Consider the following 24,423-nt stretch of genomic DNA (forward strand, 5'->3'; position numbering starts at 1 on the left):
GTGAATGCTCTTTTGTACAGGCTGGAAGAAGCCGAACTTAGCATCGTCACCAGCCAGGGAGAGTTCCACCCCTCTGACTCTCCGGTGGCCTCTGAAAGGAAAAGGGAAATGACGGACCGCAGTTGGCCTTGGGTTCAAATGTATAACTTTGGCTGCCAGCAAAGCTGGGAGGGAGAAGCTGCAGATGGGAGCAGAGAGATGATCGATGCTCCCCGGGGACCCCCGAGGAGGCAGATATCCCGGTCAGATTCAGAGAGCAGCGGCTGTGCGGAAAGCAGGCAAGTCAACAGGCTGGTGCTGAATTCCCCTGCAGAGGAAAGCAAGGCTGGGATCCTGAATTGGCTGGATTTTTCTGCAGGGAAGGAGACTGGAGAGACGGAGATTTCCCCGGGGCGAAGGAGCCAAGAGGCGGAAGAACAAACCTCCGGCGAGCCAGCAATGGTCATTGAGGAAAGCGGGGATGGTCTCCCTTGGCCTGCAAGAGCCCCCAATGGCTGTCACCTAGGTGAAGGACGGAAGCTAGAGGAGCCTGAGAGCGTCAAGGTGGACAAAAAGGGCCTGGAGGTCAGGAGGTCCACCGTTCTCAGCCTCGATTTGGTTTCTCCCCAGACTAGGAAACCCTCCAAGTGGACCTCCAGCCCCTCCCTTGAGAACAAGGAAGATGAGGGGCTCTGCGGCCAACTGGGATTTGATCCCTGCAGTCCGGTGGAGAGTTTGCAGAGCCCTGAAACGGAAGGCCGACCTCTGGGAATCTCCAAGTCTTCCCCAACCACGGTTGTGATGCTGCGGTGTCCTTCTCGCGCTTCCAGCGAAGGCTGCCAAGCTTCGGGAGAAACAGCCCGGGGAGACAAGCCTGTTTTGCCACCGCAGCAGAGAAAGAGAACGACGCAACAAGAGGAGGAAAAGCCCCTGAAAGTTGCCGACGTGAAGAAGACCTTTGAAAAGCAGAAGCCGGCAGCCGAGAAGGCGGCGTCACCTGCTAGGAAAGGTGAGATGGGAGCCTAAAATACAGGTGGCATTTTAAATGTGGAGCCTTTGTTGGCTGCCCAGGAGGATGCTAGCCAGGTAAGATTGTGTGTTATGTTAGATCCTCAAATACCAACTAAAAGTGGTTTGGATTTTCACCGAGTGCTTCTTCAGGCTGCCTTGTATCTGAGGAGTTTCACCTTTGGTGTGCAGAGAATAAATAATTATGCTTTGGTCAACAGTCTTCTGAACTTGTTGCAGTTCAAAGAGTCCTGATTTTAGCGTAGTCAGTCATGTTTGCTGGGCTCAGGGGAAGCATAAGGTAGATAAACATTCTTGCCATTTTTTTACTGCGAGCACACTGGCCCACATTAAAAATGAAATTCTGTTGCCTGCTCTCAAGAGAAAGTGGATCTGAAGTCCAAACGGTCTGGAGAGCAACAGGTTGTGATTGGCCAGGTTTTCTCTCCATGTGTCGTGCAAAAATAAGTGAAAATGCACGGCTTCCGTAGGCATCCTCAGAAAATCCAGGCTTCATCCCTTGGTAACCACGAGGCCTTTCCATGGGTAGCTGAAGGGACTCTCATGGGGGTGTGACGGCTTTCTCTGGTCACCTTTGCTTGGCACATACCTGTAGTCCTATTATTCAGAAGTGATTTTCCGCTGGAAAAATGTCTCCCAGATGCTCCTGCAGGTAGTTTTTTCTTCCTCCCATTCTGCAGCACCCCTTTCTGGTCAAAAAGCAAACGCCGTGAGGAAAACACACACCTGTGCTTCCTCATCCATTTTCTTTGGATAAAGAAGATGCTATTTTGCAGGTTTCTCGCAGGTGAATAGGTAATCAAGCTCGCTTTTATGTTTGATCACACTTTCCCTGAAAATGAACCCAAATGATTCTTGGTCTTTTAAGACTCTGAATCAAAAAGAAATCTTGGGAGGGACGTCTTGGAAGACATTTGCTTGGGGAGTTTTGGGCTCTTTGTCCAGCTGGACTTTCCAGGCCAACGTTTTGGTTTTTTGGGGCGTGTCTGTGTGTTCACAAATGGCAGGCAACCTGGGTTCTTTGAATAAATACGGTGCGTTTGTGGATTACGCAATGGACAGGGTTTCTTGATTCAATCTTTCTTCTGGACCGGCTCTCGTCCAGATTTGCAGGGACACAAAGCCCATCATCCCCTGCCAGAGCAGCCCAGGGCTGGGGATAATGGGGGGCTGCAGTAGGAAGGTTAGGCGGTCCCTCCAGGGCAGTGATTTCGAACCTGGGCCACTTTTACGGCGGCTGGAGAATCTCGCGGAGCTCCAACCCAGGTCCGGCGCCCAACAGCACTTGAGAACCGCCGGCGCGGGTTGTCCACAAACAGCAGGTGCCTCGCCGGCCGAGGAGCGTCGCTGCGCCTGCGCGACAGAGGAAAAGGCCCGTGAGAGAAACCATCGCCCGCGCGGCAGCCAATCCGCCAGCTCGATTGGTCGGACCCCACCCCTTTCGCAGCCGGGATTGGGCGCCCGGAGAGGCGCGCCTGGCGCCGATTGGCCTTCCTAGCCTGCCGTCCCGCGGGCGCGGTCGGAGGAAGGCGGGCCGTGGGCGGGGCTTTCGCGTGCCGGCCCCACCCCCCGCCCCCTGGCGGCCGGTCCTCGCGCGTGCCGGCCAGTCCGTGCGAGGCGGCGGCGGCGGCTGTGCGGGCTCTGCGCGCGAGGAGGAGGAGGCGGCGGCGGCGGCGGCGGCGGCTGCTGGGCGGCAGCGGAGGGCCAGGTGAGGGGGCGCCGGGGGCGGCTCTTGGCCCGCCCGCGCAACAACTCCCATAGTGCGCAGCCGGCCTGGGGCTCTTGGAACGGGCGAGACTGGGGCTCCCGCGGGGTCCCTCGCCGGCCTGGGGTCACCTGCCCCTCCGCCCCGAGGGCCTCCCGGCCCGCAACGGGGCTCTGGACTACAAATCCCATCCGCCTCCCCGGCCCACCTGGCCCGAGCCCTCCCTCCGCAGCCTCCCCGACCCGGCCCAGGAGTCCGCCTGGCGCGGGCTGGTCCTCGCCGCCCCCGGGCCCAGGCCGATGGGTGCTGTAGTCCAGCCGCTCCGGTGCCCGCGTTGCCCCCGGGAGCCGGCTCTCCCCGCACGCGCCAGGGGCTGCCGGGCAGGGGCCGCTCGCAGAGCCCGGGCGGGGGCGGAAGGAGGCTCCGTCTGGCGGGCAGAAGCTCCGGCCGCGGAAGCGGATCTGGCCGCCTCCGCAAAGGGGCAGCGCAGCGGCCTTTCCTCGGGGAGCCATGGCGTCCAGCTGGGCAGAGAAGGGGACCCCGCCGGGAAGAACTGCGGGCGGCGTTTGCAAGGAGACGATGCCCCTGTGCCGGTGGGGGATGCGGGTGGGACGCGTGCAGAGGGCGGGGAGGGGGAGCACGGAGCGGTGCCCACCCAGGCCGGGCAGGTGGAAGGGGAAGGGGCGCCGGCGGGCCTGCAGAAGGGCCCCGGGAGGAGCTTGGCGCGGCCCTCTGGGTGCAGCTCGGGGGAAGGAGGCAGGGTGCGGCTGTGCCAAGGCAGGAGCCAGAGCCAGAGCCAGGTTAACGGCGGCAGGCGGCCTGCAGGGGTTGGGTGCAGATTGGAGAGGAGGAGGAGGAGGAGGAGGAGGGCCCTGCGTGGGGGCGATGGGCGCTCCCTGGTGAGTGCCAGGCTGCACTCAAGGGGCAAGAGGGCTCCTGGGTGCAGGGGTGGGGGGGCTTTCATGGCCAGCGGGCAAAGGCCCCGACTGCAGGAAGCCACAGCAGAGATGGCATCATTGCTGGCGAGGCAACGTGCGGCGGCTGCTTTCCCCCATGTCGGAGCCCGCTTGAAGCTGGCGCATGGAGCTCCAGGGGGCCTGAAGCTGCACGGTTGCTGCCAGCCTTTTGCAAGCGCTTGTGCATTTGGGGGCTGGGGGGGCGGTTTGAATGCAGCCGATCCCTTTTCCCACGGGGTGGGTGGAAAGAACCTGGCAATAAGAGGCGCCTTGGCTTTGAACAGGGGAAGGAAGGAGGTCCTCTTTCCCTATGGGAAGCTGTGTGGGATGCAAACCCCTCGCCTGCCCGCCTCTCCTGGCTTCTCCTTCGCCCTGTGCGCGTAAGAGTTGGCTCCCCAGGCCTTCAGCCTTGCAGCCCTTCGCTGCTGCTTCCGTGGTGTGGGATGCCGTGGGAGTCTTTTGTTCTTCCAAGGCCGGCCGGCTGCCTCCCTCCAAGGGGAGGCCTTAGAGCCCTCTGTGAGGCTGTGTCACTGGCTCTCTCCCAAGAGGGATCCTTCCTTCTCATCGGAGGGGGGGGGGGGGCGGGAGGGAGGGTGAGTAAGGCTCTTCTCTTAGTTATTCACCTCCCACTCTGGGCCACTCTGAGGTTTACTTCAGAGGAAACACCTGCAGTCACGCTTGTGAGGCAACACACATGTGCATTTTATTCCCTTCCGCTTCCCATCTCACCGGCTGTTCTCTTTCTGGTACAAACATTTAATTTATACCGTTCTGGGCGCAGGGCCTCTACGACTGTTTCCCAATAGCAAATCAATAGGCGGATTTCTGAAAGTATTTTGAAACAATTGCACATTTCCTTGTGGAAGGGAACAGTGCTGCACAACATCGTGGCATCGCTTCAGAAAACAAACGATTTGCAAGCTGATTAGAGGGTGGTTAGTTCAGTCGGTTGTTGTCGTAATTAGCTGTTTATAAACCGGAGCTGCAGAAAAGGGTTTGCCTGCTTGTGTGTTTGGGGCGAATGTTCCTCCTCTCGCTGCCCTGAGCCCATGGACGGTTGTTTTTGGCTCCTGCACAAAATATTTTCTTGGGGAAGAATTCCCTTGGCAACTGGCTGTGGGGCCGACGCCAAGGGCCCAGACTACGGAATACAGCCCTGTCCCTGCCAGATGACGTCAGGGTGGCATGCAGAACCTTCGGACGTTCCTTCGGACGGTTTACCTGCTCTTAGTTGCCTGTTTCGCCGGCTCTTCTGACCCCGGGTGACACTTCCTGGGCGGAGCACAAAGGCAGCATGAGCTAAGACGATGCTGGCTCTGCACAACGCAAGGTATGCAAAACTAGGTTGACTATGAACCCCAATGTTTTGCTACTGCCCAGAACTATACCGGAGCTCCCAGTTTGCACCCTTGTCGACCATTAAGATCTGGAGGTCGAGTTTTGACCTATTTTTCGACTGAATTCCAAGATCCACCGTGGAGCACTTTGTGCAAAAGTCAAAGAATGTTGAGCACAGGAATTAATTACGGCTCCCAGAACAGGAGGAAAGGCTGCCCTCCTCGCATGCAGAGCTGCGTGGCTGCTGCTGGTGCCACGTTTTCTTTATTTCGGCTGTGTAATTTAGGATCGGTATGTGCCTCCGCTGTGTGTCTTTTATTTGCTGCTGTCTCCAACTTGAATGCTTGAGTGCTGGTTTCCGTCGAAAGCCTGCCTGTAAATTGAATCAATCCACCAAGAAATCTATCTCTGCTGCTGAGAATCGCAGCAGTGGATCCCAGTCGATCTTCTGGGCCGAAGCAACTTGAGATCAGTCCAAGGCCCTTGGAAAGTGGCCAGGAAAGGATCTGGCAGGAAGGGATCTGGTGTCAACAGTGCAGAATCTGCACCAGCTGAGGAAAGAGCGACAAAGGAGCTTGCTTGGCAGAAAAGTGGTTCCTTTTTCTTTTTTATTTGTTCAGGAAAACAGAGGTTGCTGCAACTTGCTGACATGGCAGTGCTACTGGCCAGGGCCCTGCTTGCTAAAGGTTGTATTTACAGAGATAAAAGATCAAGGCGGAAACAGCCTACACACACACACACACACACACACACACACACACACAGACAGACAACCCAGGAGTGGAGTGTTTTTCCCTCCCTGCTCCCGGCCTGCCAGATCAGGTCGGCCACAGACAGTTCTCGGAGGTCCTGATTCATGGGGGGCTTCTGCCTTGGGCCGGTTCTGCCGTGTGACCGGGAGCCTTTTTGGAGATCCTGGGGCTGCTCCAGGGTGATCTTCCTACTTCTGGCATCTGTTAAATCTGGGAAAGGCTCCAAGCGTGCGAAGCAGAGGGCAGCAGTGGCTGCGCCGAGAGGCCTGGCCAGCAAAGCTAATGTGGTATCATCATGAAGCCGGCGGGAAGGGAAAGAATGTCAAATGAGGCTTCAGTAATTTCAGATTTATTGCAGGCGTGCTAAAATTGAACGTATTCATAGTAAATTCCATTAAATGGCTCATTTGAGCAAGGCATGTCCGTTGGGCCCTCTTAAGCTAGTTTGGGGCTTTTGTTTTTAATATGTTTGAGTTGTCTTACACTCCCGTTGACTTTTGATTTGCTTGGAAAGGTTGACTGTACACCGTTGTTTTAAAATTTGGATTGCCTCGCTGAGAATAAGTACGTCCAGCTTGTTCCCTTTGAGGCATTTCCCCTCTGTGACCAGTGGGAAGCCAGATTGCATGTCACGCCTTCCCCACCTCATTCTCCTGGGAAGTGTAGTTTCTCCAAAGGCTCAAGGATGATCCTTGGGGGAGAGGGGGGTCCCCTCTGCTTAGGGAGCCAGAGCCCTGCGAGTCCCTTTAGGAAAATGGACAGGCCAGGACACCCGATTCCTGGAACCCTCCTGGATGGACGCATTAGTTTCTCTCACTCAAAGGCCACCAGAATCCAGAGGCTCCTGGTGGTTGACAAAAACTTAAAACAGGTGTGCAACTAAGGAGGCCCTAAAGGATCAAACCAACGATGGCCGTCAGCTCCACCATGAGATGATGGCAACCCACCCAGGATGCGTCCACTTTCAGAGACTCCGTGGAAGAGCGCCATCCTAGCAGCTTTTGAAATGAAACCATCCCTAGGATCGGGGCCACCTCTGACTTGACTTAAGCAGCATGGGGACCTGCGGTGTCCCCATTTGGGTGACAGGGTTAGTCAGGTTGCTTCTACCTAGTAAGTCGCTGCGGGTAACTCAGAGCCGCTCTAATGGCTGGTCAAACAATAAAACTAATAGAAAAATTCAAGGGCAATTTTTAAAAACTCCACTCATAAACAAAACTCGGCTGAAATTCATCAAAAACCATGCTTTCATAAGTTGGGGTGTCACCAGTGAGGGCAAAGGAGCATTTCGGCGCACCGGATCTTAAGGGGCCGTTGTGGGGGTGGGCGGGTGGGGAGAAGAAACACCTGCTCAGGGCGGCCCTTGGCCAGAAAGGGGCAGGTAGCCCTTATCTGTCGTCATGCAATTAGTTTTCCCTTTCTTCCCTGGCTTTAAGCTTCCGTGATGTAGTTTCAAAAGCGGTGAAATTCAAGTGACGCTAGCAGAGTCTAAACCAATTAGAACGGAGGAATTGGGTGTCCGAGGGAAAGACTCAATCAGCCACCAGATCAAACCCGTTGGCATTCAGAAGGCCTCACAGGTTAGGAATCATTATCCTTCTGGAAACTTCGCACCATTCAGATGTCGCTCCTGGTAGTGGAGCAAAACGTAGCCAGGCTGGGCTTCGGCTCGGGGTTCAAGGGGCTGGTTTTCCCAAAGCAGGAAAACCCCTTCCTGGCCACTTTTCCAAGCTTGCCTTTCTAGGGGCTTCGCTCTTAATTGTCCGCAGGGTGGGCTGAACGAGCAGAGGTCGGAAATGGCTGCCAAGTTATAAAATGGAGGCCGAAGAGAATCCACCCCGTACCCTAGTGGTGCTCCGAGACGGGGCCTTCCACGAAGAGAACGTGTGCAGCTTGGGGTTGGCATGAGGGGCCCTGGGTGCCCTCTCGGCTTGGTTGACTCCTTGCGGGCGTTTCATGACCCAAGCTAGGCAACATCATCAGTGCATGGCCTGGCCTTTCTCCAGAGGGGGGCAGTGGCTCTGGTGCTTGAACCCTGGCTCTCTATTGGGGGGGGGAGGGGGGGCGACTGTGGCCCAGAGAAATCCAGAAAAACCCAGGCTTCCTTCAAGGAAGACGCTGCCCTCATGTTGGAAAGCTTCCTTGGATGAAGAGATGCCAGCTTTTCCATTCTCAGTGCTATCACCGGAGACACAACCTCACTCCTTCCTTGGCTCCAGCAGCATCAATTGTGCTCCCCTGAAGCATCAGCTAGCGCGGCCGTCCTGGATCCAAGGGGTTCTGGGAGCTGTAGTCCAGCAGGTGGGAGGGTGCCTTCCCTCTGGCCTGAGCTGGTCACCATTCAGCAGCCGTGGAAGCTGCTGCAGGGAGCAGCCCCTGAGGACAGAGGGGCGTTCATGTGCTCACCGCGGCCAAAGGCGCCAGAAATCTTTTCCCAAAAGGTCCATTTGGAAACGGGGACGAGTTGCCCTCTTGGCTTCCCGAGTTGCCCTCTCGTCACGAAGGTTGCCTGCTGGAGCTTTGAGGGCATTTCGGAAGGAAATAATATCGGGGCACGACCGCTAGCCATCATGGCGGAGGGAAGCCTGCACACAGTGATTAACCCTGTTGCTCTGATAAGGAAACTAGGTCGCTGACGCAAAGAAAGTGCCCAAAAGAGAGAGAGAGAGAGAGAGAGAGAGAGAGAAAGAGGGGAAGGAAAAATAAACAAGAAGGAAAAGCATTTGACTTAGAGCTACACCCAAGAGAAGGGGAGGGACTCGGTAAATTACTCTTTGACTTCAGTTGGTATTCTGATTGCGGCCTTTGCATGCGGCCTGGGGCGTTTTTCCCAGGCGCGGTTTCTTTGCCCCGAACCCCTTTGCTCGCTGTTGCTGGAGGTGTGGTGGGTGCTTCGTGGCACACGCCGTTCAGGGCATGGACGCCTTCGGCAGCCTGCGTCACAGGCGCATGTCCTTCAGAAAGCCTTCCTGTGGGTGCTAATCTTGTGTTTGGGTGCTCAGGGGCAATTTAAATCCAGACAGGCTGGAAGCCACGGTGCGTTGCTCTGCTTTTTTCGCCGAAGAATTGCGAAATAGACTTTCTTGTACTTTTTTCCCGAGCGGTTTGCTTTTACGCCTGTGGTCTGACTTGCTGTGGGAAATCAACAGGATCTTCTTGCCTGTTTTCAAGAGCTGAATTTTAGGTTTCCTTTTTCGCTGGTTGGTTTCAGGCTGACCAAAGCAGACCTGGGTTCCCACGATGGGGTGTGGACTTCCTTGCCTGTCACTGCACTAACCAGCAAGGGAGCGGAGTGAGAGCTTTAAACCCCCCCGATAGATGGAGGTGAACAGAGTGGGCAGGGGGGGGGAGGCCACTCGCCATCTTTGTACTTTGGAACTTTTAGGGTGCTTGTTGAAACGGAGACATGGAGCGCTCTGTTTATTTTCTCTGGCCGCCTCTGAAGAATCCGCTCTGTGTAGCCTAAGCCGGGTTTGTATTTCTTTTGTGGTGTCTTTTCCGGTCGCTTCTATAGCAGGATGTGCTTCCTCATGCACCAAGCAAGGGGGTTTCGTTTACTCGCCTCTTCAGAGCTTCTTACAAACCGGAGAGACTGAACCCACTGCGAAATACGCACCAGGTGACAGGTTGGGGTATTTGTAAATCCTTCAAAGTCCAGCTCCTTCCAAAGGTAGATTTGAAGCTCCCCATTGGAGGTGGGTCTTCAGTTCCACTCATGGTTGCTATAATGTCCCAAAAACCGCAGCTAATCGTACCTTCCAAACCATCTTTCTCCAGCTTGTTCTGAATAACGGTATGGAGGCTAATATTGATGATACCTGGCCGCGTTTGGAAGGCCTAGTTTGCTTAGGACAACTACAAAAAACGAAGGGTCCCAGGGACCCTGCTTGTCAAAGCGAAGCTGCAGTGGCGTTCACCAAGGTGGCTGGTCCCCTTGCGATCCTGGGGGACAGCCGCTTACCTGAATTTTGAAGCAGGACAATCGTTGGATTCCTTTTTCTTTTTTAAGTGTGGACATCACATTCACCCTGGTCCGAATTGTAATTGTCTCGTTACAAATCTCTCCTGGCCTCTTCCCCAGAGAAGCCCTGTCTTCCTTCAACGTCCAGTTGGATCTGGGTTGATGCTCCTGGCTGGGGGGATTCTGGGGGGTGAAGCCCAGACACCTCCCAAGTTGTCAAGGTTGACAATCACTGGCCAGGTCAAACCTTGACCTTCGACTGCACAAGCTCCTGATTTTTGCAATGTTAGAGATCAGCAATACCCTCCCCACCCCTGGCCTTCAGGTGGGAGTGCTTGAAGGGGGTCTCCTCCCTATGGCAGGGGAAGGAAGGTGTGGCTTTCAAAAGCAATTAACACCAGCAATTAATAAAGTCAGTCAGTGAGCTGCAATACAGGATGAACAAGGAGGCCTCGGGATTTCCTTTTATCTTCTTCTCCCCAAACGGGGTTGAGGAAGCGTTAGGAAGCCTCTGAATTAATGAGCTCATTAAAACTAGGAAGTGCCTCCACATATGTGGCCCCCTCGACTTCCTCCCTCCCTCCCTCCCCCTCTCATTAAAAAAAGAAGCCCCCTCCCCCAGAATCACTTCAGGTTCCTTTTTCCTTCCAGCCAGTGTGCTAAAAAGTGAGGCAACATTTACGGCATATAATAATCAGCTTTCTCTCTCTCTCTCTCTCTCTCTCTCTCTCTCTCTCTCTCTCTCTCTCTCTCACACACACACACACACACACACACACACACTTCCCCGCCTTCCCCCGTCCAGCTTTATCCTAAGGAGAAGGGGCAGCTTTGGCATCTTGCAAAACCTAATTATGTAAAAGCACCGGCCTCAAAGCTTGGAAGGGGGTTGGAGCGGCCCTCTTTGGCTCTCGGGCAGGAGGCAAACCTGGTTCCGTTTCTCACGTGAATTCTTCCTTGGAACCCGGGTCAGGGCTCTCCAACCGTGGCCACTTCAAGACTGGTGGACTTCAACTCCAAAGCGAAGCTGTCTGAGGAATTCTGGGAGTTGAAGTCCACCCGTCTTGGCCTAGAGAGTCTTTGTGGTCATGGGACCATTTCCTACAAGCCCCGCCCTTCTCTATTATTATCTCTCTATATATTGTTTTCCAAAGGAGCCTGATCAAAAAGCTGCACTCCAGAGCCCAGGGCCACTTGGGGAAAAGAGTGCATGTCTAGCAGAACAACAGAGTTGGAAGGGACCTTGGAGGTCCTCTAGTCCAGCCCCCTGCTTGGGCAGGAAACCCTACACCTTTCAGGCAGTCGTCTAATCTCTTCGCCTCCAGTGTTGCAGCGTTCACAACCTCCGAAGCAACTCACCCTCGAGAAATTTCTCCCTAGGTCTAGCCAGGTCGCTCCTGCCCTTGGGGGATTCCTGGCCCGCCGGTCTGAGCTTCCCTGCGTGATTCCTGCTGAGAAGTGCAGAGACGGCAGGCCAGGTGGGAGCCTCCGTGTGGGTGGAGAGACAGAATAGATGCAAAAGAAACAGGAAGAAGAAGAAGAGGAAGAAGAAGAAACAACACATCAGTGGGACTGTGGCACATCAGCTCGAAACCTCATGCCCATTTTTAGAAATGCGCTCGGCTTCCTCACACTTGATGCTCCTTAATTTACAGGCTCCTTGCAAAAAGGGCACTTCCGAAATATTAAATTCTGTCGGTGTGACTTCATGCGTGCAGCATTTCAGCCACACCTAAAAAATGCATGCATATATATATATGAAAGCATCCTAATTCTCTCGTTCCTTGGCAGCTGAATTATCCTGGTTCTCCTCTCTCTGTCCTTGTGGCCGTGCATTCAGGGGGATGGTGGGAAGACCCCAGGAAGCGTTCAGCAAAGGAGCTTCTTTGCACTAATGAGCCATCTGCTCAGCAGCCTGCAAAATTTCCCCAGCCCCAGAGTCCTCCCCTCCTCCGGCTCAGCAGCCCCAAGGCCTGAGAATCCCCCGGGACTGCCCGGCAGCTGTCCCGAAGCAGCTGGGGGTCGCCGTCCCGTTCCCTGGCGGAGACCCCCTTGGCCCAGCCTTGCTAGAGGCAACCTGGGGCCCCAGAGGTCCTTAGGAGCAGCACCTGGCGGCCTGGCTTCCTCCCTGGGTAATTGCCCCGTCCCCGTTGCTCCCGGTCTGGCTCCGTGGCCCTGAGAGGCGGGCCTGCTGGCTCTCCAGCCAAGGAGAAGCCGCCCGTCCTTCACTCCCGGCCTTCCCAGGACAGGCCAGAGCATCTGGGTTGGTCTCAGCCGAAACGGGAAGCTCCTCCGTTATTCGGGCAAGAAGGCAGCCGGGGCTGAGCAGGATGTTTTGCGGTCCAGCATTCCTGACATCTGCCTTCTCCGCCCCCCCTTCAATCCTCTGCTGCTGATGGTCACCTGGTGTCGTCTTTCTTTAGGTCTGATTGCACAGTGTGCCTTCGCCCCTCCTCCCCTCCCCCTCGTTTGCCTGAGACACGGGATGGAAAGGGGGTCCCCGCCAGGCCCAGAATCCCACCCCCAACCGGGGAATTCCAAAGACCGAAATTCCAGCTCCTCCCCAGAAGAATCTTGGCCTCTGCCAAAAACTCCACGGAGCCGTGATGGGAGGTGGCGTGGCCCAGATAACCCTCCTGAGCAGAACCTGCTGTTCCCCTGTTTCAGTTTATATCCCCTTTGTCTTAAAGAAGGCCGAAGGAAGAGGGGTGCATTGTGCAAATCTCGGCTCAACGGGGACTGAGAAGCGAGACTGAAATAAACCCTGCATTGTTTTGCAGCCAGTTAACTCGTCCGTCCTTAACGGTTACAGCCGATCTCAAACTGGCGAATTGCAATCTTTCCTGCACCGCTTAAAATGGGAAAAAAAATATATGTTGCAAACATTGGACGGTTATTCCACAATATTTATTTTATATTCCAACAGCTGGCGATTTGGGTGCTTGCTTTTGAGTGAGTCAGCGGGCCCCGTTTATGTCCCCGGTAACAATTCTGAGTTAATGCTGTTTGCGGTTTTCGAGGTGTTTTTGTTTGACTATTATTGCAAGACTGTTGACATTTCTTCCAGTGAAAACAATTAACGTAGATTAAACAAAAATATCTGCTACAATCTGCCTTCTTATTTCGAGGGCAGCCATGCAAATATTGTTGGGTTTAAAATTTGAATAATAATCGGACAGATTTGGAAAGCCAGCATCTCAGGCCAGAAGGCATCCCCCCCACCCACCCAGGGAGCCTGTATTCTGGCCAGTTGGGATCCCCAGGGAGCAGTGCAGCTAGTCCTCGACTAACGACGGTTCACTGAGTGAGCGGGGGAAGGCAGATTCGCTTAACGACCGTGTCGCTAACTTAAGAACCGCAGGGATCCGCTTAACAAATGGGGCAAGAAAAGCTATACAGTGGGGCGAAACCAACACATTTCTCACTTAACGACCTAAATTCCAGGCTCAGCTGTGGTCGTAAGTCGAGGACCAGCTGTAAGGGGTTGGGGAGGCTGCCCAGAATTAGGGAGTTGGCCTCCCAAATGCCAGGGGGGCTTCCTGTCCGGGGGGTGGGGAGCTGAATCGCAGGCCGGGGCCTCCCGCTGGGCAGTTGGGCCGTTTCCCCCGGGAGGAAGTTGGATCCCGGTCAAGGACAGGTGTTTGTTCCCCCCCCCCCCCCCCCGCAGAAACGATGAGGCGAGTGGTACGGCAGAGCAAGTTCCGGCACGTCTTCGGCCAGGCGGTGAAAAATGACCAGTGCTATGACGACATCCGGGTGTCCCGAGTCACGTGGGACAGTTCCTTCTGCGCGGTCAACCCCAAGTTCGTGGCCATCATCATTGAAGCCAGCGGGGGAGGGGCCTTCCTGGTTCTGCCTTTGCACAAGGTGAGTGAGGGGGCTATTCCCATCCCCCCGCCCCCGCCCCTCCCGCCCCGGTTGCTGTCCTGTTGAACGTCGACCCCGTAGCTTTAATGTGCCCCCTCGTTGCAAGACGCCCGGATTCCCTCTCGGGCCCTCGGCCTGCTGAGCATGCAACCCGCACGAAGGGGGGAACCGCAGGGCTTGGAAGGTTGGTGTGTCATAGCGACCTAACTACCGACCCTGGCCCCTCGGTCCGTTGCCTGACATGCCTCCCCAGCGCAGTTCCTGAACCACCCCGGAGGCCTTCAGGAAGAGGCTGGGCAGCCACTGGCCTAGGGGAGGTTGGGCTAGATGACCTCCAAGGTCCCTTCCCACTCTGCCATTTTAGGTCGTGCGTAGGGCAGTGGGCCCTTTTCCTACCCAAAGGGCATATTTATCGCCCGAGGTTGGGGCAGAATCACCCCCCCACCCCTCCTCCCCCAAATCCTGCAGGTGGAAACGGTCGCTGCCCCTCTCGGAGACGGGGGGGGGCGATGGGGGAGGGTTGGCTCTTCCGTCCCTGGGCGGAGGAGGCCAGCGGGGATCGGTTCTCAGCAGCCCACATCCCTTTGCCGTGAGTCACGGAGCTCAGGCAGCCTCCCCCACCTCCCTCGCTGATCTCCGGCCCGGGGAGGAGCGAAGCTTCCTTGTTTGCTGCCAAGGCTGAGCCAAGAACTCGGCCAGGCTCCGAAATGCCTCTCGGGTCTCGAGACGGTGGGAGAGAGCGCGGCCTGGGCAGCCCCTCCTCACCTGCAGCCCTGGACCTCCGCACGTTATTTCTCCGGCCGGCCGGTCGGTGGTGGAGAGGGCTCGGGGCACGAGGCTCGCTGCCTCCTGCTGGGCTCTGGGAAATCACGGCCCTCCCCTGGCACAGCTGTAACTTTGGGTGGGTGCCTTGGGGGACTCTGGGGAGAGCGGGGTGGGTGGGTGCAGGGCCCTTTTCTGTGGGGCCGTGGCCGGCAAGGGCAAGAGGCTCAGTTCAGGCCAAACCTCCCCAGCCAGCGGCAGTCTTGGCCGTGCCCAGCCTGCCTGATGAGCCCTCTCCCCCCTCCTCCTCCCCCCCGGCCGAAGGAGGGAGGCTCCGGCAGCAGCCGCCGCCGCCTGTTTCACCACGGGGAGTGGGGTCTGCTCCTTGGGCCTGGCCCCCAGGCTTTCTGGCAGCCTCCTTTCCCTCTGGGCTCCTCCGTTCAGAGGAGAGGAGCCTCGCCTGCATGGGGCCTGCAGCATTTCCACGGAGGAGGAGGAGGAGGAGGAGGAGGAGAAGAGGAAGAATCCGTCTATCAGTTGTCAGGCCCTGGCAGTGGTTTTTACCATATATGGCCATCAGAGCTCTTTCGGCTGCAGCCGTCCTGAATAATATCCACCCTCCGCTTTGATTGGCCACTCGGAGCCCAGAGGATGGAGGGAGGGTTGGCTCGGAGCTGCTGCGGCGGCGGCTGCTGCAGCCGCTTTGAGTCGGGGAGGAAGAGGAGGAGATGGGGGGGGGGGTTAGCTCTCTCTCTCTCTCTCTCTCTCTCCCTGGCTCTTTCCAAGGTTCTCCACCCTGCCCCCTCTGGGCACCAGCTGGGCTCAGCCTGGGGAGGGCAGCCCAGGCGGGGCACATGGGCTCTGCCTAGAATGGCAAGGCAGGTGGGGAAGGGCCCCCGTCCCCCCCCAGTGTCCCCCCTGTTCCAGGAAGGAGGCCGGAATAGCAGCACGTGGGCACCGGCCTGCTCAACCCAGGCGGTCCTTCCTCTTGGCAGAGGCCTTTGTCTCCATAAAACAAAGGAACCTGGGGCAGGGAAGTGGAAGGGAAGCGAACGCCCAGCAGACCCGAAGGCGCATCGGTAGCCCAGCTCCCCCCACCCCCCCGCCAGAGTCTGGGCCTCGGATTTCTCCCAGGCTGGGAGGACTTCAGTTCCCAGAATCCCCTCTGGGGATTCAAGGGGGCTCCCCTGGTTGGGCGCGGCCAGGTTAAAGGAAAGCCGGCGGCAAGTAGAGAATTCTCACCTCGCACAAGGCAGCACAAGCCCTAATTGGTGGCTTAGCGCCGTGTTTCTCAGCCCGGGTGGCTTGAAGGCTCCAGCTACCAACGAAGAGCCCTGGCTAGTCCATGGAAGTAATAAAACGGTCGGAAAGCCCCAGAAAGGTTTTCCTTTCCAAGCCAGACCTTTGCCTTTTGGGTGGAGCTCCTCGTAGGCTTGGATTTTTCTTCCCGTTTCCCTTTCCTTGGTCGGGGAGCCTCGGCCAGGAGCTCACGGTTTGCCTTCAGCGTTACTCTGCAGGTCCAGGCTCTCCCTTTTGTCCTGGAGCCAAGAACTGGCCTGTTCTTGAAAAACCTCCACCTTGCGAGGGGCCGAATCGGGCCAAGAGTCCGGCTCCATCCTTACTCTTCCTCCCCCCGAACCATTTCCCTTAAATCAATGAACGAGTCGATGCACAAGGACACCGAAGAGTTGGCGGTGTCGGAAAGGCCCCGTGTGGGTCTCACCACGAGGATGTGGGCTGCGCCGTTTGTAGCCTTGGACAAAAGCGGCTTTGGGCCCTGCGTGCGTGAAGTTTAGTTCTCCCCCCCCCCCCCTGTTGTGGCTTCCAAAAGATCCAGCTGGCAGTTTCCACAGGAAGCGTGTGCAAGTTGTGGCCTGCCTTGCGGAGGGTGGGGGCCATTTGGTGGTGCTGGGAATTGCTCAGCTGTCCCTCCCGCTTCTGCTTTCACCCCCCCCCCAGTGAGGAAAGGCTGGGGGGATTCTGGGAGTTGGTCCGCCTCTCCTGAAGCTGCCACCGTTGAGGAACCTTGCCCCTTAGTCTGGCTTCCCTCCCTCCCTCCCTCTCGTATCTCTCAAGCTGGGCGTGCCAACCTAGGTGTGCCTCCCTCCCTCCCTCCCTCCTCTCCGATCTGGCCTGCTCCTCCCGGCCCCCGAGAGAGCCTGGACCCTCCTCGGTTGGCCCCCATCTCCAGAGGGGGAGGGAGGGGGAGGGAGGGAGGGCGCGATGATAAGGCCTGTTCAGGGTCTCTGCAGTAGCTGGGATCCTCTCCCCTCACAAGGCTTAAGCCCAGCCCTCCCCCCATTGTGCAATGGCAGCGCCTCCTTATCTCAAAGGGGGGGGGGGGCTGGGCTTAGTCATGGTGATCCCGTCTCCCGGATGATTAATGGCCATTTGTCATGGGCTGAATTGGCGGCAGGGCCTCTCCGTTGAAGCCTGGTGCCTGGGCAGGAACCATCTGGGCCTTCTTGGTAGATTGGGGGGAGGGGGGAGGCTTGCTAGAAGATAAGTGGCCAGCTGGAGTCTCTGGCCTTGGGGGCAGCGGGTTGGCGGCCTCCAGAGAGGCACCAGGGAGAGGTGGTCCCACGTTGCCTTTCAAGGCCGCTCCTCTGGGGTCCGGCATCCTCCGCTCCGTCTGGTAAAATAAAACACACGGGGTGGGGTCCGTGAGCCGCCGTCACACCTTCTCGGAGCTTCTGCTTCCCTTTTTCTGGACTTGGATCCAGAAACGGACTCGGGACAGATTTCCCCGGACGGGCCTTGGGAGCCCTGGGCAGAAGAACGGCAGCCACTCTGCAGGGCTTGGCTGAGCCGCTCGGGGGGCAGATGGGAAGCCCCGGGTAGAAGGAGTGAGACGCCTGCCTCTTATGCAGCTCACCGACCCTGCGTCCGTCTGTCCGTCCGTCCACCCATCCATCCGCCCACAGCCTCTTGCATCTCTGCTGTGGTCCCTCTGGGTGGTCCCTCTGTGGGCGAATGGCCCTGGAGTGCTGCCTGGCAGCTGTGCCCCCCCCCCGCCCCGCCCTAATCAGGAGAGGAAAGCAGTGGGGGCTCCTGGGCCTCTCCAAATTACAGGTGCCTCTGGTTCTCCCCCCACCCCACCCCCTACCCCAGCTGGGCAGCTGCCTGGCTTCCGATTTTGACCAGCAGTGCCAGGGCCAGACCGTGGTTTGCAAGAAGCCACGGTTTTAGCACGGCCTCCAAAGCCTTTTTGTACGGTGAACTTGGGGTTTCCAAGGCTGACCTTCCCAGTGTTGGCTGCGCAGTCGCCCAGGCCGCCCTCCAAGGGTCATTCCGCACAGGGAGCAGGAAGAACTTTTCTCGGGAAGCCCAGCCGTAAACATGAGCCCGAAGGGTGTGCCGGTCCTTCTGTGGACGGGATGCAGCCGCCTGAGCTCCTCGCAAACAAGCGTTGGTGAAATGAAGCTCGCGGTGCTTTTCCGGAGAGCTGATGCGTTCGGACAGGGGTGGTGGTGGGAACTTTTGCAGGGAGACCCTGGTTTAATGATGGAGCCCCCTCTTCGCTTGCCAGAGTCCCCCGATTGAGCTCTCGGGGGTCCCCAACGCCGCAGATCAAGGAGGGAGCTGCCGAGGAGCCGTTTTTGCTAACCCCGCTTGGCCCGCCTGCGACTCGGCCTCTGGCTGACGGCCTCCTTTCCTCCCCCTCTCCAGACAGGCAGGATCGACAAGTCCTACCCCACCGTCTGTGGCCACACCGGGCCAGTGCTGGACATTGACTGGTGTCCTCACAACGACCAGGTGATCGCCAGCGGCTCGGAGGACTGCACGGTGATGGTGAGTGGGGGCGGAGGGGGGGCTCGCTTGGGGTCTCTGCGGCTGTGCCTTGCTCACTCAGGTGGCGTTTCCCAGGCAACTGCCAGGCCCCCCTCAGCAGGTGGTTCATTCAGGGCTGCCTGGACGTGGCCAGAGTCGAGCCCCAGAGCGGGAGACGGGCAGCTGTTCCTAGTCTGGGCTGCCTGGGGGGGGTGGGTGGGGGTGGGTGGGGTGGCAGAAACCGTGCTCAGTGCCTCGGCCTGGTGACAGAGATCCTTGCGTCACGCTCAACGGAGCCTCCGCTCCTCCTCCCGGGGGAAGCAAGCATGATGGGCAGCCCTCTGGCCCTCCCGCAAGGAGGTGTTTGGCCGGAGCTTAAGCCGGGACTCTCCAATCTTGGCAACTTTTAAGGCACAGGGACTTCAACTCCCAGCATCCCCCAGACAGCGATGAGTACTTTTTAAAAAAGGGGGGGAGGGGTGTTAATGTCCAAATGTGTCGTTGAGGCTGTTGGTCATTGGCTGCTGAGCATGCAGGGAGAAACAGGGCGCCAGAAAGGTGACTAAATCCTCCCTGGCTCACGGTTGATGTGTGAACGGGGGCTAAGCAGTACGTGGAACGGAAAACGGAAGCCCCCTCCCACCAGAGGAAGGCAGGACGTGGGAAGCTGGGAAGGGTGTTTAGCAGAGGCTTGACAAGAAAATGTGCTGGGAAGCAAGGAAGAGCCCTCAGAGGCAGCAGCCCAGGAAGGGGGAGAAAGTCCAGCCTGAAAAAGCTCCTTCTGGCCAAACTGTGTTTGGCCTGGCAACACCCCCGCCCACCCCCCCCCCCTTCCTCAGCAGCCTCCCGGAGGCCCACTCGCCCCCTTGGCCTCCTTCCTTCTCTCGGCAGGTCTGGCAGATCCCAGAAAACGGCCTCACGCTGTCCCTGACGGAGCCTGTGGTCATCCTGGAGGGCCACTCCAAGCGAGTGGGCATCGTGGCCTGGCACCCCACCGCCCGCAACGTGCTGCTCAGCGCAGGTAGGCCGAGGAACAGGGTGCGGTGGGCCAGGGTGGGGCCTTCAAGGGAATTGCTGAAGCCCCAGCGCTGGATCCGACCTCAGCAGGCAGTTACCGGTGCTGCTGCCTCAGCCTCTTCCTCCTCCTCCTCCTCCTCCCCCTCCTCCTCTTCCTCCCCCTCCCCACCCCCCCAGGCTGTGACAACGCCATCATCATCTGGAACGTGGGCACCGGGGAGCCCCTCATCAACCTGGACGACATGCACCAGGACATGATCTACAACGTCAGCTGGAACCGCAACGGCAGCCTCATCTGCACGGCCTCCAAGGACAAGAAAGTCCGTGTGATCGACCCCCGGAAGCAGGAGATTATGGCGGTGGGTCTCCCGGGGGGGGCGGGGTTAGGCTTTGCGGGGGGCCAATCTTGGCAGGGAGAATTTCTGGCCGCCTGCTGCCCTTGCAGCAGAGTACAGAGTTCCAAGGCCCATCATCCTTGTCCTCGCCCTGCCCGGGAGCCAAGTTGGAAGTTGTGGCCATTTCGTGCTGTTGGGAATGTGACTCTCCTCCTCCTCCTCCTCCTCCTTTCCTCTCTCGCAGGAGAAAGAGAAGGCCCACGAAGGCGCCCGGCCGATGCGAGCCATCTTCCTCTCCGACGGCAGCGTTTTCACCACGGGGTTCAGCCGCATGAGCGAAAGGCAGCTGGCCCTCTGGAACCCGGTGAGTGTCCCTGGGGAGCCCCGTGGCTGCAGGGCCCTCCAACCGTGGCCGCTTTAAGACTGGATGGGGAACTCTGGGAGTTGAAGCCCACCCGCCTAAAAGCGGCCAAGGTTGGAGGGCCCCGCCCTAGACCAATGTGTCTCCGCCTTGGCCACTTTAAGGCGGGTGGACTTCAACTCCCAGAGTTCCCCAGCCAGCCAGCCACGTTTCTGGCAGCTTAAACATGGAGAGGACCTTCGGAGGAACCTTTGGGTTAGGAGCCTCGTTCTGGAAGCGGCTCCCCTTCCGCTAAAAGGGGCTCTTGTCTTGCAGAAAAACATGGGTGAGCCCGTTGCCCTCCATGAAATGGACACCAGCAACGGCGTCCTGCTGCCCTTCTACGACCCGGACACCAACATCCTTTACTTATGCGGGAAGGTGAGCCAAAATAATAATAATAATAATAATAATAATAATAATAATAATAATAATAATAATAATAATAATAATAATAATAATAATAATAATAATAATAAATAATAATCTGGATCGTCGACATTGCCATACCTGGTGACAGCAGAATCGAGGAGAAAGGAACTTGGGCAAACCCACCAGATATCAGGACTTGAGAATCGAACTGCAGAGACTCTGGAATAAACCAGTGCAGGTGGTTCCAGGGGTACTGGGCACACTGGGTGCTACTGTGCCTAAAGACCTAGGCAAGCACTTAAAAACAAAAAAACAAAAAAAGATTTTTCACTCTTACGACTGTTGTAGCATCCCCCTTGTCCAAATCCAGGCACTTTGGTCACTGACTCCTATTTACGACAGTCGCCGCGTCCCAGGGGGTCATGTGATCCCCTTGGGCGACCTCCTGGCAAGCAAAGTCAATGGGGGGGAGTCGGATTCCCTTTACAACCATCAACACCTGCGGTGCTTCACTTAACAACAGTGGCCAGAAAGTTCGCCAAACGGGGTAGAAGCTCCCTTAACGAAGGTTTTGGGCTCGATTGTGCTCGCAGGTCGAGGGCTGCCTGTATATAGATCCCCCTTTCACCCCCCGCCTGGCTCTCTTCCCCCCTGCAGGGCGACAGCAGCATCCGCTACTTCGAGGTCACGGAGGAGCCTCCCTACGTCCATTACCTCAACACCTTCAGCAGCAAAGAGCCCCAGAGGGGGATGGGCTTCATGCCCAAGAGGGGCTTGGATGTCAACAAGTGTGAGATCGCCAGGTGAGGACGGGGCTGGGCGGGGGTCCCGCGCGGACGCTCTTCTTGGCCCCCTGGAAGAGACCCTGCCGTGTCAAAGGCTACGCAGGGGAGCGCTGGAGGGGAACCCTCTGCGTTAGGCACCGGGACGGCGGGGCTCCCTCCGTCTCTTGGCTTTGGGTTCCTGGCCAGGTTTCTGGTCCCCAGGAAGGCCGGGGAAGAGGATGCCCCTCCCTCTGCAGACGTCGCTGACATGGTGGCTTGTCCTCTCAACTCCTCTCCCAGGTTCTTCAAGCTCCACGAGCGGAAGTGCGAGCCGATTATCATGACCGTCCCCAGGAAGGTGAGCCCCGGTTCTTCTGGGCCTGGGAGAGTCAGCAGGGCAACTGACCGGGTTGACGCCTGTTTCTTTCCCTCCTCCTCCTCCTCCTCCTCTCCCAGTCCGACCTCTTCCAAGATGACCTCTACCCGGACACAGCTGGGCCCGAAGCCGCCCTGGAAGCCGAGGAGTGGTTCGAGGGGAAGAACGCTGACCCGCTCCTCATCTCCCTGAAACACGGCTACATCCCAGGGAAAAACCGGGACCTCAAGGTGGTCAGGAAGAACATCCTGGACAACAAGCCGGCTGCCAACAAGAAGAGCGATCTCATCAGCACCCCAAAGAATGCGCCGGACACCTCAAACCCCGTGAGTATTAAAAAAAAAACACAAAATAAAACCCCCCGTCCTTCTGCACCGGACGGAATTGTTCCGCTTCCTCACCTGTGGTCCAAATCCATCCTTTTCTGTCAGCCTCGGCCGCACTTAGCCGAGCTGGGTTGGGGCTTCCCCTCACCCGTCCCCCTCCCCATTCTGGGCTCTTCCCACCCCCCCGCTTCAGGACCGACCTTTTCGCCTCTTTCTCCTTGTCGCAGCAAAACGAAGCCAAATTGGAAGAAATCTTGAAAGAGCTCCGGTCGCTAAAAGACACAATCGCGCACCAGGACGAGCGCATTTCCAAACTAGAACAGCAGGTGGCGAAGATGGCCGTCTGAGAGCCAGCTGGGGGGGGAGGGGAGAGGGGGCTTCTGCGGCAGGGGGAGGAGGAAGCAGTTCGGACTGTGAGCCACCTGCAGGGCTATGGAGAGGGAGGGGCCCAGCCAGCCGGCCCAGCCCAGCCCCGCCCCGTCGCGGCTGGTCAGCAGAAGTGCCCGGCAGGGCAGAGCCAAGTCCTTCCTAGCAAGCAGCCCCTCCGTGTGTCCTGACATCTTCCTGGCCAGAGCAGACACTGCCGCCTCCTTCCTCACGCCTGTCCATCAGCCGGAGGGTCAGCCATTCCACGGGACCCGCAAGACGCCAGCCGGAATCCCTGCGGAACTTCCTAGAATCGGGGACCAAAATTTCTTGGTTTCAAAACACACACACACACACACACAGACACACACACATTTTTTTCCCTTTTACTTTTGAGTTGCCAAAATCCAAAACTTTTTATTGTTTTAATTTTTTTTTCCTTTCTAGCATTTTTACAGTATTTTGTAAAAGGTTGTTGCGTATTTGTGCCATCTGAGCAACAAATAAGTTGTGTATGACTGTTTACTTTCGAGCACCCGGTGCAGCCGCATCACTGCCGGTTCCGGAAGACCAATTTTAATGTTCCTGCCCTCCCGATTTCTGGCTCCCCTGAAACTTGCGTGGATTTGAGGGCGGGGAGGCGGCCTTGCTTTCGCACCCGCTGCCGTTCCAAGGGACTGAACCCCCCCACCCCCCACCCCACTTCCCCCAGAGCGTCTTCTCTCAAAGCCGGGGAGCCTTTATGCCAACATGGGTTGAGCTTTCGTTTAATCTTAATCATTGTGTCAAACGTTGGCATGCTGTGATTGCTGATTTCTGCCTCCATGTTTCCTGCAGATGTTTGTTCTATTTATCATCCAGGTGTTACAAGGTTATAAAAAAAAAAAACCGTGATGAATTTGGGACATTAAGGACAAATGCACTAAATTTTGCAAGCTGTTGGGAAGGTCTCCGAAGTTATTTACATGCCCCTCCCTCCCTCCCTCGCTCTGCTCCAAGCTCGGGCTGATCCCCCAACCCTCAGCGTCCCCCCTCCTGGTCGCACAAGGCCCTTCAGCTGCGAGAGACACCCAGGGCTTGGGGGCAACTGAGGCGTCCAGCTTGGCCGGCCGTCCTCTGCAGCAGCAGCTCCATGGGCAGCCGTAGGCATAGGATCCCGGACAGTCCCCCCCCCACCCCCGCTCTGCCAAGGGGCTTCCCAGTTTAAGTGAGGGTTGACAGGCGAGGGGTCCAGTGGCGCTCACAGATTCCTTCTGGGGGTCTCGGGGATCTTGTCCGGGACACCCCAACCTTCCCAGGCCTTCTGGAAGTGCTGGGGGATTTTTCCTGTTTCCTCAAAGGGGGATCCGGGCTTCACTAGGCCCTTGGATGGACTCTGGGAGGCCCCAGGATGTTTACAGAGGTGGTGGGTGCAACTGAGGGTGGCCTTTCCGTCAGGCAGAAGAGTTTCCCGCTGCTGGCTTCTTCCGAATGCAAAAGTGGATCTCTGAACAGAAGGGGGAAGTCCCTTCCTTCCTTCCTTCCTTCCTTCCTTCCTTCCTTCCTTCCTCCCTCCCTCCCACCCAGAGACCTGCCTTCGTGAAGCGCCTGGCCTTGCTCAGAAGCGACCCCTCAGCTCTTCCCACCGGGTGGGAGCCAAATGCCACAGGGCTGTGTACAGGTTGCTGGGAAAGCAAAAGATGGCAGCCTTGGGGGGGGTGTGTGTGTGCCAGAGGATGGGCCCCAGAGGCAAAATGCCAGAGGGATTCTGGGAAGGTGATGCTGTCAGAAGTCCCTTCAGGAACGGCCCTCATGGGGACTAGAAGCCTGTCATACAGCTTGGAACATGGGGATTGTTGCAAGTAGATTTGGGCACTAAAGGCTAATTTGTGGATGGATGTTTCTCATCCACTGTCTTGGGCTAGGATCCCTGAGGTGGTCGTTAAAAAACCCAGAAAAGATTAGAATGCGTTGTGCCTCCATCCATGCATCGGTGTGGGAAAAGAAGTCATGCGGACAGATAAGAGAAAGTTGGCAGGAAATGGGTTGGAGGCAAAGACCCAACAAGATAAGATAGTCTCGAATGAAGACACAAATGAGTGGGAAAGTTAACGAACGTTGGTGGGGGTGAATCCTGAGTTGGGGGAGTTTGGTTCTCTTGTGCTGGAGACGGGCAAAGAGTTTTCAAAAGAAGGAAGGGCGATTTGCATTTTTGCCCCCGTTAGTTTCGCTGCCAAACTAAGTTTTTCCAACTTGGCATCTTCCGGACTGCAGCTCCCAAGATTCCCAGCCGATGCCACAGAATTCTGGGAATTGTAGTCTAGAATGGGCCTCCGACCTTGGCAACTTGAAGACTCCCGGCAAAAAT

At 57.2% G+C, this 24,423-nt stretch overlaps 1 protein-coding gene across 5 annotated transcripts; it reads left to right on the plus strand.

The window, feature by feature from the left end:
- Window positions 1-168: 168 nt before the first annotated feature.
- Window positions 169-23,017, plus strand: CORO1C (coronin 1C). Of its 5 annotated transcripts, XM_087912966.1 has the most exons (13): window positions 169-278; window positions 359-505; window positions 610-988; window positions 13,388-13,587; window positions 18,019-18,141; window positions 19,012-19,141; window positions 19,315-19,496; window positions 19,717-19,836; window positions 20,149-20,253; window positions 20,902-21,047; window positions 21,309-21,366; window positions 21,465-21,710; window positions 21,938-23,017. In XM_087912966.1, the coding sequence occupies exons 3-13, from the start codon at window positions 781-783 to the stop codon at window positions 22,055-22,057; spliced, it is 1,638 nt and encodes a 545-aa protein (XP_087769092.1). In that variant the 5' UTR covers window positions 169-278; window positions 359-505; window positions 610-780; the 3' UTR covers window positions 22,058-23,017. The 5 variants fall into 5 exon arrangements, with proteins under 5 accessions (XP_087769092.1, XP_087769090.1, XP_087769091.1 ...); XM_087912965.1 differs by having other exon boundaries at window positions 174-278; window positions 359-988; XM_087912964.1 differs by having other exon boundaries at window positions 173-988.
- The last annotated feature ends 1,406 nt before the right edge of the window (window positions 23,018-24,423 follow it).

This window comes from Pseudonaja textilis, chromosome 15 (genome assembly GCF_049901715.1).
Source record: "Pseudonaja textilis isolate UNSWEBS1 chromosome 15, rPseTex1.2, whole genome shotgun sequence".
NCBI classification, from domain to species: domain Eukaryota; kingdom Metazoa; phylum Chordata; class Lepidosauria; order Squamata; family Elapidae; genus Pseudonaja; species Pseudonaja textilis.

Coding starts and splice junctions, on each gene's coding strand:
- CORO1C (XM_087912964.1), top strand. CDS start 199: ATGATCGATGCTCCCCGGGGACCCCCGAGGAGGCAGATATCCCGGTCA. Junction 13,588..18,018: donor TGGTTCTGCCTTTGCACAAG/GTGAGTGAGGGG, acceptor CCCCCTCTCCAG/ACAGGCAGGATCGACAAGTC. Junction 20,254..20,901: donor TCCTTTACTTATGCGGGAAG/GTGAGCCAAAAT, acceptor TCCCCCCTGCAG/GGCGACAGCAGCATCCGCTA.